We start from the raw sequence: 17112 nt of genomic DNA on the forward strand, positions 1-17112 counted from the left end.
ATTATTTCTAGGTGTTGAGAGATGAAAGGAAGTGTAGACCCTCATTTTGTTCCTACTTTGGCATTAAAACTTACCTTTAATTATTAAATGCTTGATAGTAACCATTTTCCCAGGCCTGTGTATATGTTCAATCATTCCTCAAGTACTTGAAGCTTATAATTTTCCAGGCACCGTGTTTGATACTGGTTTTACTGAGACAACAGGACAGGATGTCTGCCCCTGGTGCTCCCACATTTTAGTCTGCCCAGTTATCAGTGTACACTAATCATTCATACTGATTTAACAGTTCTCTTGGTGATTCTTTCTCTACTTTACCCTTTCTTCAGTCTCTCTTTCTCTCCCACTCTGACGCGTACACCAAACATTCCTTTCAGTTGGTCACCTGACCCCTTATTGGGCGTTTTTGGTGTTAATGTTCTTCCTTTGTTGAGCACTTAATGTCAGCTCTTCAATATTAAACAATAACCTCCTTCTTTTACCATTTAATTAGAAGGTTCGGAAATCATGAATTAATATACTGTGTTAAATCATTGTCTCTTTAAATAAAATAAATTGGATAAGAACATGGAATTTTATTCTGTACTATTTTACATTTACTAGGAATATTTATTTGCATAACTAGGAAAAGCAATACAATTATTATGGAAACATTTTGAATGTATCAGCATTTTTATCTCGACACGTCTGTGGTTTTTAAAAAATGTTTTCATTATTTTATATTATTAATGTTTTGAATTTTATAGAAATCTTTGATTGACATGTACTCTGAAGTTCTTGATGTTCTGTCCGATTATGATGCCAGTTATAATACACAAGATCATCTGCCAAGGGTAAGTGAAAAATTAGTACACAGTGAACTTGCCCATTAGCAAAAAAGCACTGTAGTTTTTTTAAAAGTTACATACATAATACATACACATATGTATAGACAAAGACAAAATTTTCTGTATAATATTGATGTGTTCTAGGTGATGCCCTAAGCATTGAATATTGTTTGACTCTTTATTTTGGTCCATTGGTTTACTTATATTTATGCATAATAAAGTAAGACATTCAGATATTTGGCATTATGTATTCATGATATCCATGATATTAAAATACCTGAATGGTGGATAAGATTAGGTACATGAGTGAAATTTAACCTTATAGAATTGAAAATGTCTTTGTAAAGAGTAAACTAGCTATGGAAAAGATTTGTGGAATATTAGTGTTAATGTGGTTTTAAAACTAGTGGTTTAAATTAGCATAAGTTTTTAATAAAAATTTGGCTGTAAATAATGGATCCAGTTAATGTTTTGCTGTTTATATTTTCAGTACACATCCATGTATGAACCATCATTTTTTTCTGGATGATATTTTGAAATCATTTAATTGTGGATAATTTTTAAGACTAAAAATTCTCAGCAGCATTCCAAGTCTATTAAATTTAAGTTGGTATCAAAAAATATGAATATGTGGTATTTATTTTGTTGTAAGGTTGTTGTGGTTGGAGATCAAAGTGCTGGAAAAACTAGTGTGTTGGAAATGATTGCTCAAGCACGAATATTCCCTAGAGGATCTGGGGAGATGATGACACGTTCTCCGGTTAAGGTAAGAAAATAGGCCCTCTGGATTAACAGACTTATTGTGGTGGTCATTTTGTAATGTATTTAAATGTTGAATCACTATGTTATACACCGAAAGTAACATAATATTGTTTGTCAACTCTACTTCAGTTAAAAAGGAAAATAGGCCAAATGAAGTTCCTCAGGAAAGTAGTCACTTTAATGAAGTTTGTCCATTGTGTTAAAATGAAGAATTCTGACCAAAGAAATAATTGATATGTAGCATTTGGAATTATTGCTAGTGTAGAAATCAGTAGGTGGCATCCCTCAGGCATGAACAAAGATAAGGAGTTTTTCTTGCTGTAATGTAGACACAAGGATGTGTGTGTATGTTTTAACTCAGCTGATGGATGGAGTAGGTATAGAGTGATTGGAGAAATGGAAAATTGAAGTCACCAAGAATGAAGGCTAGAATAGTGGTAGAAGGTGAGACAATGAGGCTGATGCTGAAGTCTTGCAGAACTGAGGTCTGTTTATAATTGCAACAGGCAGTCTAGTGTGATTCAGACAGTGCATTATTTGGGGTCTGGCTGTGATTTCAACCATGTTGTGTAAAACTAGTTCCTTTTTCATTGCTTTGTGTTATTGTGTGAATATACCACACTTTCCGTTTTATTGTTGATGGGCATTTGGAATATTACCAATTTAGGGGGAAAAGAATGAACTGACTATACTTTATATCATGCTCTGTAATCAACTGTAAAAATATTGTGAACCTACCTTGTACACTGTAACCACCACCCTAATTGTAGTGGCTGTGGCTGTGGCTGATACTATATTTTAGGAAGGAGTTCACTTTCTTCCAGCAGGCAGATATCATGGACAGATTTCCTTGAAACAGACAAGGCTGTTCTCTTTGCAGTTTGCCATTACTTCACTAGCATTTACCAGGACTTCTCCTCCTTGATGGACTCTAAACTCCAGATTTTTGTCTCCCCTTGAAGAGTGAAATTGCCAAAATCTTGACTTAACATTTTAACCTCTTTAACAGCTTCTTTGTTCCTTAATGTGCAAATGCATTAAAGGGAAATTGTGCATAGAATGTAGGGCTCAGTTTTTGGAGATTTATTTCTGCTGTCCATTTTTCTCTGAGAGTTTGGCATCTTAAATCGTGGCTGCTTGATAACCCTGGAATCCGATTTTGTCTCTTCAACACAGTGAGACTGCTGCAAGTTTTAAACTTCTCTTTCAGGCCACCCTGTGTCACAAATCAGCAAATGCCCTGAGGGAAAATAGCTGCAGGAATATACCCATCCAAATTCCTTTGGGGTCTTGGACTCAGTCCAGGCTGCCATGGTTGCTCCTCTGATGTCTTCAAACAGCTAGGTTTTATTTGTTATCCCCTGTACGCTTAGCTAATCTTAGTAGACAGAATTGTATTTTAAAAGTGAAATTGGATCATTAGAAGCTTGAAAAGTTACAACTGAAAAGTTAAGGAATGTGAAGTTTAGAAGTTCTCATGAAACCACTGACTGTTGACATATAATTTGTTAGAGAATTTCTTGCTCAAATGTCACTCCTTGGGTGAAGGCTGCCTTAGTTCCCCTTAGTACTGCTCTCCTCTGTGGCATCCTAGGTTTTGCTACACAGACCTATTCTCTCTGTATATTTCTCCCAGTATATAACGAGGCCTAAACCAGGGACAGTCAATTCTTCGAGTTCCCCCATCTACAATGCCTGACACAGTTGGCTGTCAATAAATAGATGTTGAATAAATGAATTGGCCTTTACCTAAATTTACCTTTGAAGTGAAATGCAGGATTTCCTTTTAGTTTTTCAAGTTTTGAGATTGATGGCCTTGTGCTTGGTACTCTGTATAATGTTGACTGGAAAATGAGAACCATGTAAGTGCTGTGGGAATTAATAAGAATTGTAAATACAGTCTTCTCAATTTTCTGTTAATTTCAGGTGACTCTCAGTGAAGGCCCTCACCACGTGGCCTTGTTTAAAGATAGTTCTCGGGAGTTTGATCTTACCAAAGAGGAAGATGTAAGTAGTATTTGTATGAGGTTTATGTATGTAACTTTTTATAACGTGTAAACTTACAAAAGACAACTAAATGGAATATTTAACTGAAGATTTCCTTAGGATTTTGTTGCTTTCCATTGATAGCTTGCAGCATTAAGACATGAAATAGAACTCCGAATGAGAAAAAATGTGAAAGAAGGCTGTACTGTTAGCCCTGAGGTAAGTGTTGCAATTCATTTCAACAATGTTTTATGGAAATCCAGTGTTTATGGTTTGAAATCATGGTGTTAGCATTGATGTTTAGATTGCAGCTGTTTCAAGATACTTAGTCTTTTCTTTTTCTTTTAATATTCCAAAGAATGTATTGCTTTGTGGATAATTTTCTATGATAATTACTGTTATGGTCAGAAAAAGCATAGTTTTTTTCTGAGCTGCATATCTGAATGGATGAGATACAGAATTTTCAAAATATGTGTCACCAAAAAATTCCTAACAAGCTGCCTCCCAAAATTAGTTTTTTGGTTTTGGATTTTTTTCCCCTGCACAGACCATATCCTTAAATGTAAAGGGCCCTGGACTACAGAGGATGGTGCTTGTTGACCTACCAGGTGTGATTAATGTAAGTATCTACAAAATGTGTGTTTTATCTTATTCCTATTGTGAAAGACATTTATAATGACATTTAAAACCTTTTTCTTCAAGACTGTGACATCAGGCATGGCTCCTGACACAAAAGAAATTATTTTCAGTATCAGCAAAGCTTATATGCAGAATCCTAATGCTATCATACTATGTATTCAAGGTAAGTCTTATTGAAAGATTTTAATTGCACTAATATTCTTCCTTACTTAGCAATCAAAGCTTTGTTCTACATATGCATGTTACATAAACATACAAAATAAATATGTTTTGTCCTTTCCTCTTACTTGTTCGTTTTATTAGTAAATAGAATTGAAGTTGGTGATATTTTGACAAATTTCACTGTGTGGGCATCATAGACATTTTTATTGGCTAGTGTCTTTTCATAACTAAGATAAAATATTAAGAAAAATTTTCTTACTATAATGTAGACACAAGGATGTAGCTTGTTGAAGTTTTTAAAACCTACTTTGTAACCATTACAGTGTCTTATTTATTTATTTATTTATTTATTCATGGCTGTGTTGGGTCTTTGTTGCTGCGCATGGGCTTTCTCTAGTGGCGAGTGCGGGCTACTCTTCGTTGCGGTGCGCGGGCTTCTCAATGCGGTGGCTTCTCTTGTTGCAGAGCATGGGCTCTAGGCCTGCGGGCTTCAGTAGCTGTGACACATGGGCTCAGTAGTTGTGGCTCGCGGGCTCTAGAGCGTAGGCTCAGTATTTGTGGCACACGGGCTTAGTTGCTCTGCGGCATGTGGGATCTTCCCGGACCAGGGCTTGAACCTGTGTCCCCTGCACTGACAGGTGGATTCTTAACCACTGCGCCGCCATGGAAGCCCTACAGTGTCATTTTTCAATTTTTTTTTCAGATGGATCTGTGGATGCTGAACGCAGCATTGTTACAGACTTGGTCAGTCAAATGGATCCTCATGGAAGAAGGACAATATTTGTTTTGACCAAAGTAGACCTGGCAGAGAAAAATGTGGCTAGTCCAAGCAGGGTGAGGACAAGTTCTTTATACAAGTTCCTGTTATGACAGGGACTGGTTGGGGGAAAAAAAAATTTCCTTGTGAAATACAAGTAGTAATGGGATTTTTCTTGGTTCTCATTAAAAACAAAGTATTGTATAGTTATAGTAAATTACTTAAGTGCAATATCGAGGTATAAGAGGTATAAGTGAAATTCCACAGTTGTAATCAGTTTACTTCAAATACTTAAAACTGCTAATGTTGCTCACTCTAATTTAATTTAAATTTTGTATGTTGACAGAGTCATTAACCTCATTTGTAGTATTTTTTGTTATAGTTTAAACTTTGTTTTTATTTGATGTTCATAAATTAATGTAAAACTAGTGACAGTTTAAATTCCTTTTGGGCCTTACTTATTTTATCCTGTTTTTTTTAAAAAAAATTATTATTTATTTATGTATTTTTTTCAGATAAACATTACCTTTCTTAACTGATCAAAGACTGTGTGGCAGATTTTCATAATAGAGAAGGCATTGTATGGGGTGTCGGGGCTCAGCATTCTTATCCATGCTCTACCACCAACCAGCTGCATGTCCTCGGGCAAATCTTGTGACTTTTCTGCATCCAGTCAATGCACCATCCAACGTATTAGTCTAGTTGATCTCTAGGTCATTTTCATTTCTGAGATTCTGTGACTTCTCTTCATGATATTCAGTGTCCCTTCTCTCCTCCTCCCTTAACAAGGAAAGAATTTTATTTCAAGGTACGATTGCGTGCAAGGTTTATTAGGACATGGCTCTCTACTTAATTATGAAGGCATAAGGTAAAAGTGGGTAAAAGTGCACAATCTGTAGCCAGGTTGCTTGGTTTCACATCTGCTCTACTGTTTGCTAGTTGTGTAACCTTAGGTAAGTTGTTTTACTTTTTCAGTGCTTCAGGCTTTCTCGTCTGTTGGAAATGAAGATATTAATAGTACTGTCTCATAGGTTATGAAAATTTATTGAGTTAAATATCCGTCATAAAGTGGTTGAAATAGTGCTTGGCAAAAAAGTGTTATGTAAATGGTGGCTGTCATCTGTTGTTATTATGTCTTCATCCCCCATGGAACACCTTCAGATATAAGTACCCATCCCTCGGGCCACTGCTTAGAATTTCTCTTTTTCCCATCCGAAACTCTGTAGGACTATGCCTCTGTGATGGGGTTCCCAAGACAGACCACCCTTAGGCTCCCTGATTCCGTAGAAGGACTCACAGGACTCAGTACATAGTCATACTTCCACCTAAGATTTTATTACAGTGATAGGATGCAAAGCAAAATTACAAAAGGAGAAGGTGCAAAAGGTGATATCTGAAGGAAACCAAGCTCACGTTTCCAAGAGTTCTTTCCTAGTAGAGTCATACAGAAAATGCTTAATCCTGCCAGCAGCAACTTACTCATTAGAGATGCAGCACCTAAGGTTTTTATCGGGGGCTGTTCGTGTAGCCACCCTCAACTACCAAGATTCCGGACGTCCAAAGGAAAGCAGATGTTCAGCGTAAACCACATGGATTACACAATGAGCCACTGTTATTTAGGGAAAGTTTTATATCAGTGTAGGGAATTGTTTACCAGTTAAGTTCCCAGATGCCAGCCAAGGACAAGCAGGCCTTTCTGAGGACAGCAGTCTCAGGCCTGCTGCGTTAACTCTTTTCTGTACAGCCTCCGTGACCTTAGCTTTGCCTTATTTTTAAGGGTAAGGCCTGCCCTTGGCAGTATTGGTCCTGATAGGGAGGAGGGGAGAAGTGAGGTAGAAGCAAATTTCTGTGCTTCCTTCCCATTTCCCATCATTCCTTTCATTTCTTTCTCCTCTTCTTTAGGATAAGGAGTTTGCATTTCCTTTGAATACAGTTGAAGCTTCTATCAGTCTTTTTTTTAATACCAAAGATTCAGCATTAGCTTAGAAATGTAACTTGTCTTAGAGGAGGGATTCTTACCTCAGTATTAATCTGAATGAGCTTCTGGGAGTAGGAACTCTTTTATGTTATGTGTGAATGATAGATCTCTGTGCAAATGTGCATTTTTCTGGAGACAGAGTCTGTAGTTTTTATTTCATTTAGAAAAGGAGTTTTGACCCTAAAAGAGTTGAGAACCAATGGATCCAAATTCTTTTTTCTTATAGAGTTAAAAAAAAGAAAAAGAAAAAAAAGACCGTCCAACTTTGTTAGAATTTAGTTATTGGGGAAATAATAATAGCAGCTACTATTATTGTGTGCTTCTGCATGCCTGGCACTGTGTTAAGTATCATATAATCTTTTCAACTACCATTTTGAAAAAGTTAAGTAGCTTACTTAAGGCCACACACCTAGTAAGTGCCAGAGCGGAAATTCAAACTAAGGCCTGACTCCAAAGCTCTATACGTCATTCCAAGTTCTAATTTTGGTACTTACGTTTTAATAATACATTTTTAATATAACAAAATTAAATGTATTTAATTTTTTCCTCAAATAGCAATTGAAATGCATTTCAGTACTTTTGTACAGACATATATAGCAATTGAAATACATTTCAGTACTTTTGTACGGACATATATTTACCTAAACATATACATATACAGCATTATTAAATTTGCTTTCTAAATAGCATGTTATGATTTAAAAATTATGTAAACTTGCATCTGTTTATTTTTCCCACTTTTGAAAATAGATTCAGCAGATAATTGAAGGAAAACTCTTCCCGATGAAAGCTCTAGGTTATTTTGCTGTTGTAACAGGAAAAGGTATGCAAAGACAGATTATTATAGCTTTTTGTTGTTTTCAAATAATAAAAATGAATTTTCTTAGTGAAACCTTTACCATCATCTCTCCCTAGGAAACAGCTCTGAAAGCATTGAAGCTATAAGAGACTATGAAGAAGAATTTTTTCAGAATTCAAAACTCCTAAAGTAGGTATCTTGTTTAAATATTTAAAGAATTTATAGTGAGGGAGTAGCTTCAACTGTTTTCATTTAAAAGTTTGTTTTATAGCTATCAGTTTAACATTGAATTTCCAGAATTGAATTCCCAAATAGCGATCTGTATTTAATAAGCAAGTCCTCAAGCTACTCTGACAATTAGGAGCAGTTTATCACACAGTACAGTACATGCTGTTGTAATAAACTGCCCATTGGCATATGGGCTTTGGAGACCACACTGACACCATTTAAGTTGTTTTACTTATAAGTTGATTTTTTAAAATCAACACTTACATGTTTAAATGCGTGTACACATTTCTTTTACAGTATTGGGGAAAGTTGGAGTGAGGGGTGGGAGTGTGAAAGGGGTGTCCTTAAATAGATATTGATAGAAATTAACAGAAAATAAGATACTGCAGAAAAGCAAAGAGGAAAAGCTAAAGGGCAACTGAATTTTAAAACATAACATGTAGAGAGTCTCTTGAACTGGAAGAGTGTGTTTGCCTCTATATTAGTATAGTAATCAAGGTAGTCTTTTCACATGTAGTCTTGAGAATTGTCTGTTGGGTTGGGATCTGGCAAGTGGGTAGAACTATGCTATCCAATACAGTGGTCACTAGCCTTGTGTGCTAGTTTAAATTTATTTACTTATTTATTTTAAAATAAATTTATTTATTTATTTTTGGCTGTGTTGGTTCTTTGTTGCTACGTGCGTGTTTTCTCTACTTTCAGCAAGCAGGGGCTACTCTTTGTTGCGGTGCGCAGGCTTCTCATTGCGGTGGCTTCTCTTGTTGCGGAGCACGGGCTCTAGGTGGCGTGGGCTTAGTAGTTGTGGCTTGTAGGCTCTAGAGCGCAGGCTCAGTAGTTGTGGCACACAGGCTTAGTTGCTCTGCGGCATGTGGGATCCTCCCGGACCAGAGCTCGAACCCACGTACCCTACACTGGCAGGCAGACTCTTAACCACTGTGCCACCAGGGAAGTCTCTAAATTAGTTAACATTAAATAGAAGGAAAATTTGAGTTCCTCAGTCACAGTAGCCACACATTTCAAGGGGTCAATAACCCCATGTGACTAGTAGCTACCATATTGGACAGCACGGGTATAGATTACTTTCTTCATCACAGAAAGTTCATTGGACCGCCCTAGTATAAAATGATTAAGTGGCTATTCTCATGTTATAACAAGCACATTCTCAAACTTGGTGACAGTGTTGTCCTTTCTGCCACTTTAATATACTTTAGCTCTGGTTATTGTTTTGTAGGACAAGCATGCTAAAGGCACACCAGGTGACTACAAGAAATCTAAGCCTTGCTGTATCGGACTGCTTTTGGAAAATGGTACGAGAGTCAGTTGAACAACAGGCCGACAGTTTCAAAGGTAAGTTGGGTTTTTAAAATAAACCCTCAAATTTAGATATTTTATTAGCTGGCATTCTTGGGCATCCATCAGATTCTTTACTTCCTTTTCTTTAACAGTTGCTTTTCATTCATTTACTGTAAGATAGTATGTAGGAAAAGGAAAAATACAAATCTTCAGTTGTATGAGAGCAGGATTTTTCCTTTCAGGGGAAACGTTGCTAGGAGCACATTACAAAATTTAAACAGAAAGTTTGCATTAGTGTTTGGGAGAAAGAACCTAGTATAACTATAGAGAACTCAGATTCTGCCTTTTTAGAGGAAAGAGAGGAAATGTGTTGGGAAGCAGAGCAGCCAGTGTACTTTCAGCTACATTGTACTGGTTCCTGAATCCCACGCTTTCCTGTTCCATGGCTTTGCTTGCTTCCGTAGTTTCATTTGGTGAGAGTATATCCTCCTTCCCTTTTCTCATTAGGAAAGCCTACCTATTTATCCCATTAGTCCCTCAGCAACCTTGTAAGTATTAGTCTCATCTTACAGAAGAGCAAACTGAGGCAGAGAATAATTTACCTAAGTAACACACCCAGCATCAAACAGTAATAGATAATAGACCCAGGATTTGAATGGGGTTCAAAATCAGGATTGAGTTGGTGGTGTGACTTCAGAGTCCCATGCTCTTAGCAGCTGTACTAAATTGCGTCAGCTGTGTGCTTTGTGGATTGAAAATGGAGAAACTAAAGTCAAAGGGATTAGTTTGGAAAGCTGTTGCAATAATGCTATTCTGAGATATTGAGAGCCCAGAGTACTCAGGAGCTATCTGTGCACACTCAGAAATTCAGTTAATATAGCAGATATGTGAGAGATAACCTTTAACCACTGCATCTGGAACTGAAGAGAATCCTCAAACTTGAGCATTTTTTCCTTCTTCCTCAGCAACACGTTTTAACCTTGAAACTGAGTGGAAGAATAACTATCCTCGCCTGCGAGAACTTGACCGGGTAATATTTATGTACCTCCTGTATTTTGTATATATCTAATTTAGTATTGTACTCTAACAAAATTTATGTTGACGAGCAAAATCTGGTAAGCTAAATTGTTTTGGTTTTAACCATGATTACTAATTTAGAGTTGCAAGAATACATTTCCAGGAACAGTTGTCACTTTTGCAAATAATTTAAATTATTTATTACATAATAATAAAAATAATTAGGGATCATAGGATATCCAAACAAGTGTTCAAAATTTTTTTCTAGAAAGGTGAAGAATAGTCTTTCAAGGTCTTATAAATTAACATATTTATATAATGTAAACTTAAAAATTATGCATCAACTTTTTAACCTTTTCACTGTTTATACTCTAAGTTAATAGGTCTTAAGTATTGGTTTTCCTTGATTTTAAAATGCCATCAGTTGTAAAACACAGCATCAGATTACTGTTACTAATACACTAAATTAATGTGCGTTGATAACTTTTACATAACGTTTGTTACGTAAAAAACTTACCTGAACAAATGTTCCGTGAAAAACTGCATTCAGAGTTGAGTGAATAAGGTAGACATGTGTGTCAGTTTCTTTGTCCTTATCTGGATATTGACATTCCTAAAGAAAGAGACTAGAAGAGAAGAGCGTTACTTGCTGGTCAGGCATGCTTCAAACCTAAGCCCAGCCAGTAGCTTGTCAGAGGCCTTCCTTTTAGTTATCTCTGAAAATCATGGCAGGGCAAATTGACTATCTTATGAAAATCTTACTTATGTGTATCTATATTGCCTAGAACGAACTGTTTGAAAAAGCTAAAAATGAAATCCTCGATGAAGTTATCAGTCTGAGCCAGGTTACTCCAAAACACTGGTGAGTATTGGACCTTTTCTCAAAGACTTTACTATGTGAATTATAATGGAATACTAAAATTTAGATTGATAAAGCAGTGATTTATTGTAGCCTTAGCCTATCCCCCCAAACACTTAGTAAATAGGCAAGAACATAAAAGTATGTTTTTTTGCAAAATCTAACCACTATTCTAGTCTAACCAATTAAATATTTTAAGTATAATGAATTATGTATTTATTATGTGTCTCTGAGAAGAGATATTCTGAAAGATAGCTTTCTCCATGCTCTTTTGAAATCTTCATTCATCTTAGGTTTTTCCTTATCGTATACTTAATAAATACATAATTTTGATTTCTATAAAATCATTTAGGTAAAAGTTTTATCAAATTGTGCTTTAGCTAAGTATCAAACAGTCTATCAAAACTGGTTGCTCTTGTTGGATTACACATAGAGAACAAAACTACAGAGAAAATTGATTTGTAAATGGAGAAGAGTATATTACTTTCAAATTCTCACATCTGCATAAGAACACTGGTGCTTTTGTAATATGTGTCTGATATGTTTTGTACAAATCACATTTGAAATTGAATCCTATTTGAGATTTTTTTTTTAAATAGCAAGTGAATGCATTCTTTTGAAAAATACTCATGCAAATCGCTTTTAGGGCCAAGCGTCACCTTCAATTTATGTCTTATGTAAATATTGGCACTCTTAAATATGTTGGAATGGCAGTAACCAAAATAGGTTCCATGTACCTCAAGCAAGCTATGTATAAATAGCTTAAATTTTAAATTTTTATAATCGTATTTTAATTAACAAATCCCTTATATAAAAATTATCTTTATAATGAAGTCTGTAGTATTTTAAGAATTTATTATTCTTGGAGCAGAACTGCCATTTATTATGAATATTTTCTGTAACTCTTCTATTTGCTCAGTTGAAGATGATCAAAATTTAACTTAGACAGTAGTGTCCAGTCCTTAAGTTTGTATTCAGTACTACTAGTTTCCTTATGTTGGTGCCCTTTCTTCCTCAGTAGTGAACCTTTTTCTCTCTTCAAGTAGTCAAAATTTGCCTATTTTTAATCTCTCTCCTTATCTAAAAAAGAATTCTGATTTTATCTGTATTTGTTGATTGATTAATCATATATATATATACACACACACAAAAAAACTTGTTATCATTATTATTTGTATTTTAAGCCAGTTCTATGGCTTTCTATAAGTCATCCAGCTTTTGAAGTTTGCAAGAGATAGATATGTGTGTATATATATGTATGTATGTGTATAGTATATACATATACACATACACACAGAATGAGTAGTACTACTTACCTTACTAGGTTGTATGAAGATAATGTTACAGAAAAAGTGATTTGTAAACTATAATAACTCATAATGCTATTTATGGGAGAAAAAATGTGGTGCCTCTGTGAATTTCTGGCATCATCAAATGGAGTGGTTAGTTTTGTTTGGACAGAGCAAGTCTGAAATCAAAGTGTACCTACACTTAAGGGAGCCTTGAAGATAAATCTAATTTACTTAACACATGGGTGGTGAAGGGAATTTGTGAAGGGACAAGAAACATATATTGCCAGATTGCCTATTGAGAAGGCAAGGGAGAGAACTAGGACATCTGGCTGCTAGAGATTTATTCTTTGAGCTGCTGGATCTTTTCATCACCACCCCCCCACCCCCGCCCCACCGTTTTTCCCCAGATGCTGTAGCTTAACACAAACATAGATCAAAATAGCAGGTCCTAATCTTAGCTGTTTGTGCCACATTGATTTCAACTGCATTGCACCCAAAATGTTTTATTTTTGTGACATAGTTGATGTTGTATCAGGTAGCATCTTTTTGCTGCTTAATGCCTTATGTGACATTTTAGGATACGTGTTTATATGTTTATAATTATTTAAGTCACAGGACTGTTTGATCTGTATTTGGTAATATGGAAGCACTGTTACAAGCATTTTGTCATTCTATACTTCAATCATATTTTAAGAAAGTTATTGGAGGTTTAGATTTGACATATGATTCATTAGAGTAAGACAGGCTCTCAGCGCTTTCACACAATATACTTGATCTTTAGGAGTTGATTACGAACACTAAGCAGGAGATAGTTATTTTATCCTTATTTAGAAGGATAGCTGGCAGGATTTGTAGAAATACACTTAAAAATGGTATCGCAGTATACATACAATTTTTGGTGAAAAGTATTAAGTTTATTTTGTTGAAGTTAAAAGAATGAAAGGAATATGAGAATGCACAGTTAAGTACCCTAACTCAGATGTAAGGAATCCAAAAAGATTTCTTATAATTTGAAATTTAAAGAGTGAATAGATGCTAGGTAAAGGCAGTGACCAGAATATTGCAGAGACCAAGAGGTGAGAGCAAGAAAAGTGATACAGGTAGTTGAAGACAGGTACCTATGACTTTAGCATAGAAGGAGGCAAGAGGCAGAAGATGAAATGGTGGATATAAGCAAGATATAGATGATTAAGGGCCTTAGAAACCATGTTTAGAAGCTTGAAATTTATCCCACAACCAGTGAGGGCCAATGAAGAGGTTTAGGCAGATTTGCATTTTAGAAAGATTTTTGTAGTAGGGAAAGTGGAATACAGGTGGAGAAAACTGAGCAAGGAGACAGTTGACTGTTGAAATAATCTAGACCAGAAGAGACAGTGGCTTGAACTTGAATAGTGGTTGTGCAGGTGGAGAAGAGGAGACATTTTTGAGATATTTGAGAGGTTACCTAGAGGATAGAATTGACAGGATTTAGTGATTGGATGTGTAGGTAATGGAGAAGAGGAGTCAGTTAAACACTGAGTACATCTGTATCCAATAATTATATTGCTAGGGCTCTATGGAAATGAAGATATTTTTGACGAAGATGAATGCATAAGAATCTTCACCATGGTTTTGTTTATAAGTGTAAAAAATTGAAAACTTATGTTTTTATTTGGAATTACATAATATTTGCTTTATCCATAGAGTGGATTACTATGCAGCCATTGAAAAATATAGGATGTCAACATGGAAAACTATGTACAATATACTTTAATATTAAATTTTTTAAACAGTATGTAATATCACCTGTGTAAACACACACAAATAGTAATGTAGGCATTGAATATTTTTAATGATAAATTAAGCTGTGAATAGTGGTCATTTAGTGAAAGAGAAATTATGGAGGACTTCTTACTTTTTCTGTATTGGTTTTAAATTATTATATGGAGTAAGTCCTCTGCTTTAAAAGAAGAAATTTTCATTTTGAAAAAAAATTTAATTAAAAGGGCATATAGGTAAAGTTCAGGAGATAAAGGGGGTAATAAATAGAACTATAATGGTAATTGTATTTTGTGTCTTAGTGGTATTTATCCCTGGACGATGGCAAAACTTAGAGAAGAAGTCTACAATCACCTAGAATATATACTGGGGGAACTGGTCAATGTGAGTAGAGGACTTATGGTCTGGAAGAGAGATTGTGGGGTAAGGAGAACATAGTTTCCACTTCCTGACTCTGAAGCACACTCAGCTAATGAGCAGCTTCCAGGCAGCAGAATTTGAGGACAGTTACTGCCTGTAAGGGAGGGTGAGGAAAGGTTTGAAGATGCAAGGAAAAGGGAAAGAATGAGAATATAAAATGGTTTGTTTGTTATGGAACAAGGTATTGGAGGCACAATAAAAGTTACTGTGATGGAGGGGAGGAGGGGGAGTCTGGACAGAGGACAGCAGCTTAGTGATGAAAGGGCAAGTGAGCTGGGTAAGGATAAGTGACAGCAGCCACCTTTGGTGGATTGGGAAGCTGCAGCCTCCTTTGAGAAAGTTACCTAAGGCTTGTCAGAATTTGGTGGTCTGGAATTTTGTTATGATCTCCTCGAAAGGGTGTCTGGGTTGTAGAGTCCTGTCCCGTAGACTCCTAGGAAGAGATTAACAGACCATGTCTGTTCTGAGACAGGAGCAGCAAAAGGCCTTCGTGATCAGAGGCTGTATCCTGATTTTTTGTTCATCTTTCAGATATCTTGAGTTTGTGTTTAAAATTGTCTGAGTAGATGGCCCTGACAAACTTCTTTTCTTCCACCTTGCTCTTAAAAATTCTCCCATTATCTGTCATTAATGCCGTGACTAAATGGACTTTGTCCTTTTGATCCTCAGTGATTTATTCTCTCCGCATACTCTTTCTCTCTCTTTCCTTCTTTCTTTCCTTCCTTCTTTCCTTCCTTTTGTTTGTATTGAAATATAGTTGACGTACAATATTATGTTACTTTCAGTGCACTACATAGTGATTTTTTTTAACATCTTTATTAGAGTATAATTGCTTTACAATGGTATGTCAGTTTCTGCTTTATAACAAAGTGAATCAGTTATACATATACATATGTCCCCATATCTCTTCCCTCTTGCATCTCCCTCCCTCCCACCCTCCCTATCCCACCCCTCTAGGTGGTCACAGAGCACCGAGCTGATCTCCCTGTGCTATGCGGCTGCTTCCCACTAGCTATCAGTTTTACGTTTGGTAGTGTATATATGTCCATGCCACTCTCTCACTTTGTCCCAGCTTACCCTTCCCCCTCCCTGTATCCTCAAGTCCATTCTCTAGTAGGTCTGCATCTTTATTCCCGTCTTGCTCCTAGGTTCTTCTGACCATTTTCTTTTTGCTTTTCTCTTTCTGACTTACTTCACTCTATATGACAGTCTCTAGGTCCATCCACCTCGCTACAAATAACTCAGTTTCGTTCCTTTTTATGGCTGAGTAATATTCCATTGTATATATGTGCCACATCTTCTTTATCCATTCATCTGTCGATGGACACTTAGGTTGCTTCCATGTCCTGGATATTGTAAATAGAGCTGCAATGAACATTGTGGTACATGACTCTTTTTGAATTATGGTTTTCTCAGGGTATATGCCCAGTAGTGGGATTGTTGGGTTGTATGGTAGTTCTATTTTTAGTTTTTTGAGAAAATTCCATACTGTTCTCCAAAGTGGCTATCAATTTACATTCCCACCAACAATGCAAGAAGGTTCCCTTTTCTCCACACCCTCTCCAGCATTTATTGTTTGTAGATTTTTTGATGGTGGCCGTTCTGACCGGTGTGAGATGATATCTCATTGTAGTTTTGATTTGCATTTCTCTAATGATTAATGATATTCAGCATACTTTCATGGGTTTGTTGGCAATCTGTATATCTTCTTTGGAGAAATGTCTATTTAGGTCTTCTGCCCATTTTTGGATTGGGTTTGTTTTTTTGATATTGAGCTGCATGAGTTGCTTGTATGTTTTGGAGATTAATCCTTTGTCAGTTGCTTCATTTGCAAATATTTTCTCCCATTCTGAAGGTTGTCTTTTCGTCTTGTTTATGGTTTCCTTTGCTGTGCAAAAGCTTTTAAGTTTCATTAGGTCCCATTTATTTATTTTTGTTATTATTTCCATTTCTCTAGGAGGTAGGTCAAAAAGGATCTTGCTGTGATTTATGTCATAGTGTTCTGCCTATGTTTTCCTATAAGAGTTTGATGGTGTCTGGCCTTACATTTAGGTCTTTAATCCATATTGAGTTTATTTTTGTGTATGGTGTTAGGGAGCGTTCTAATTTTATTCTTTTACATGTACCTGTCCAGTTTTCCCAGCGCCACTTACTGAAGAGGCTGTCTGTTCTCCACTGTATATTCTTGCCTCCTTTATCAAAGATAAGGTGACCATATGTGCGTGGGTTTATCTCTGGGGTTTCCATCCTGTTCCATTGATCTATATTTCTATTTTTGTGCCAATACCATACTGTCTTGATTACTGTAGCTTTGTAGTATAGTCTGAAGTCAGGGAGC

At 36.1% G+C, this 17112-nt stretch overlaps 1 protein-coding gene across 8 annotated transcripts in view; it reads left to right on the forward strand.

Moving 5' to 3' along the window:
• Window positions 1–17112, forward strand: part of OPA1 (OPA1 mitochondrial dynamin like GTPase) — a 100128-nt gene that overhangs the window by 34413 nt on the left and 48603 nt on the right. For all 8 annotated transcript variants that reach the window (XM_057545306.1, XM_057545309.1, XM_057545307.1 and 5 more), the window contains 12 exons: window positions 744–830; window positions 1477–1590; window positions 3513–3593; window positions 3717–3791; window positions 4120–4191; window positions 4275–4374; window positions 5077–5207; window positions 7859–7931; window positions 8024–8096; window positions 9367–9482; window positions 10394–10458; window positions 11231–11307. In XM_057545306.1, the coding sequence (XP_057401289.1) occupies window positions 744–830; window positions 1477–1590; window positions 3513–3593; window positions 3717–3791; window positions 4120–4191; window positions 4275–4374; window positions 5077–5207; window positions 7859–7931; window positions 8024–8096; window positions 9367–9482; window positions 10394–10458; window positions 11231–11307 (1064 nt within the window). The remainder of the gene's footprint in view (window positions 1–743; window positions 831–1476; window positions 1591–3512; window positions 3594–3716; window positions 3792–4119; window positions 4192–4274; window positions 4375–5076; window positions 5208–7858; window positions 7932–8023; window positions 8097–9366; window positions 9483–10393; window positions 10459–11230; window positions 11308–17112) is intronic.

This window comes from Balaenoptera acutorostrata, chromosome 4 (assembly GCF_949987535.1).
Source record: "Balaenoptera acutorostrata chromosome 4, mBalAcu1.1, whole genome shotgun sequence".
NCBI lineage: Eukaryota > Metazoa > Chordata > Mammalia > Artiodactyla > Balaenopteridae > Balaenoptera > Balaenoptera acutorostrata.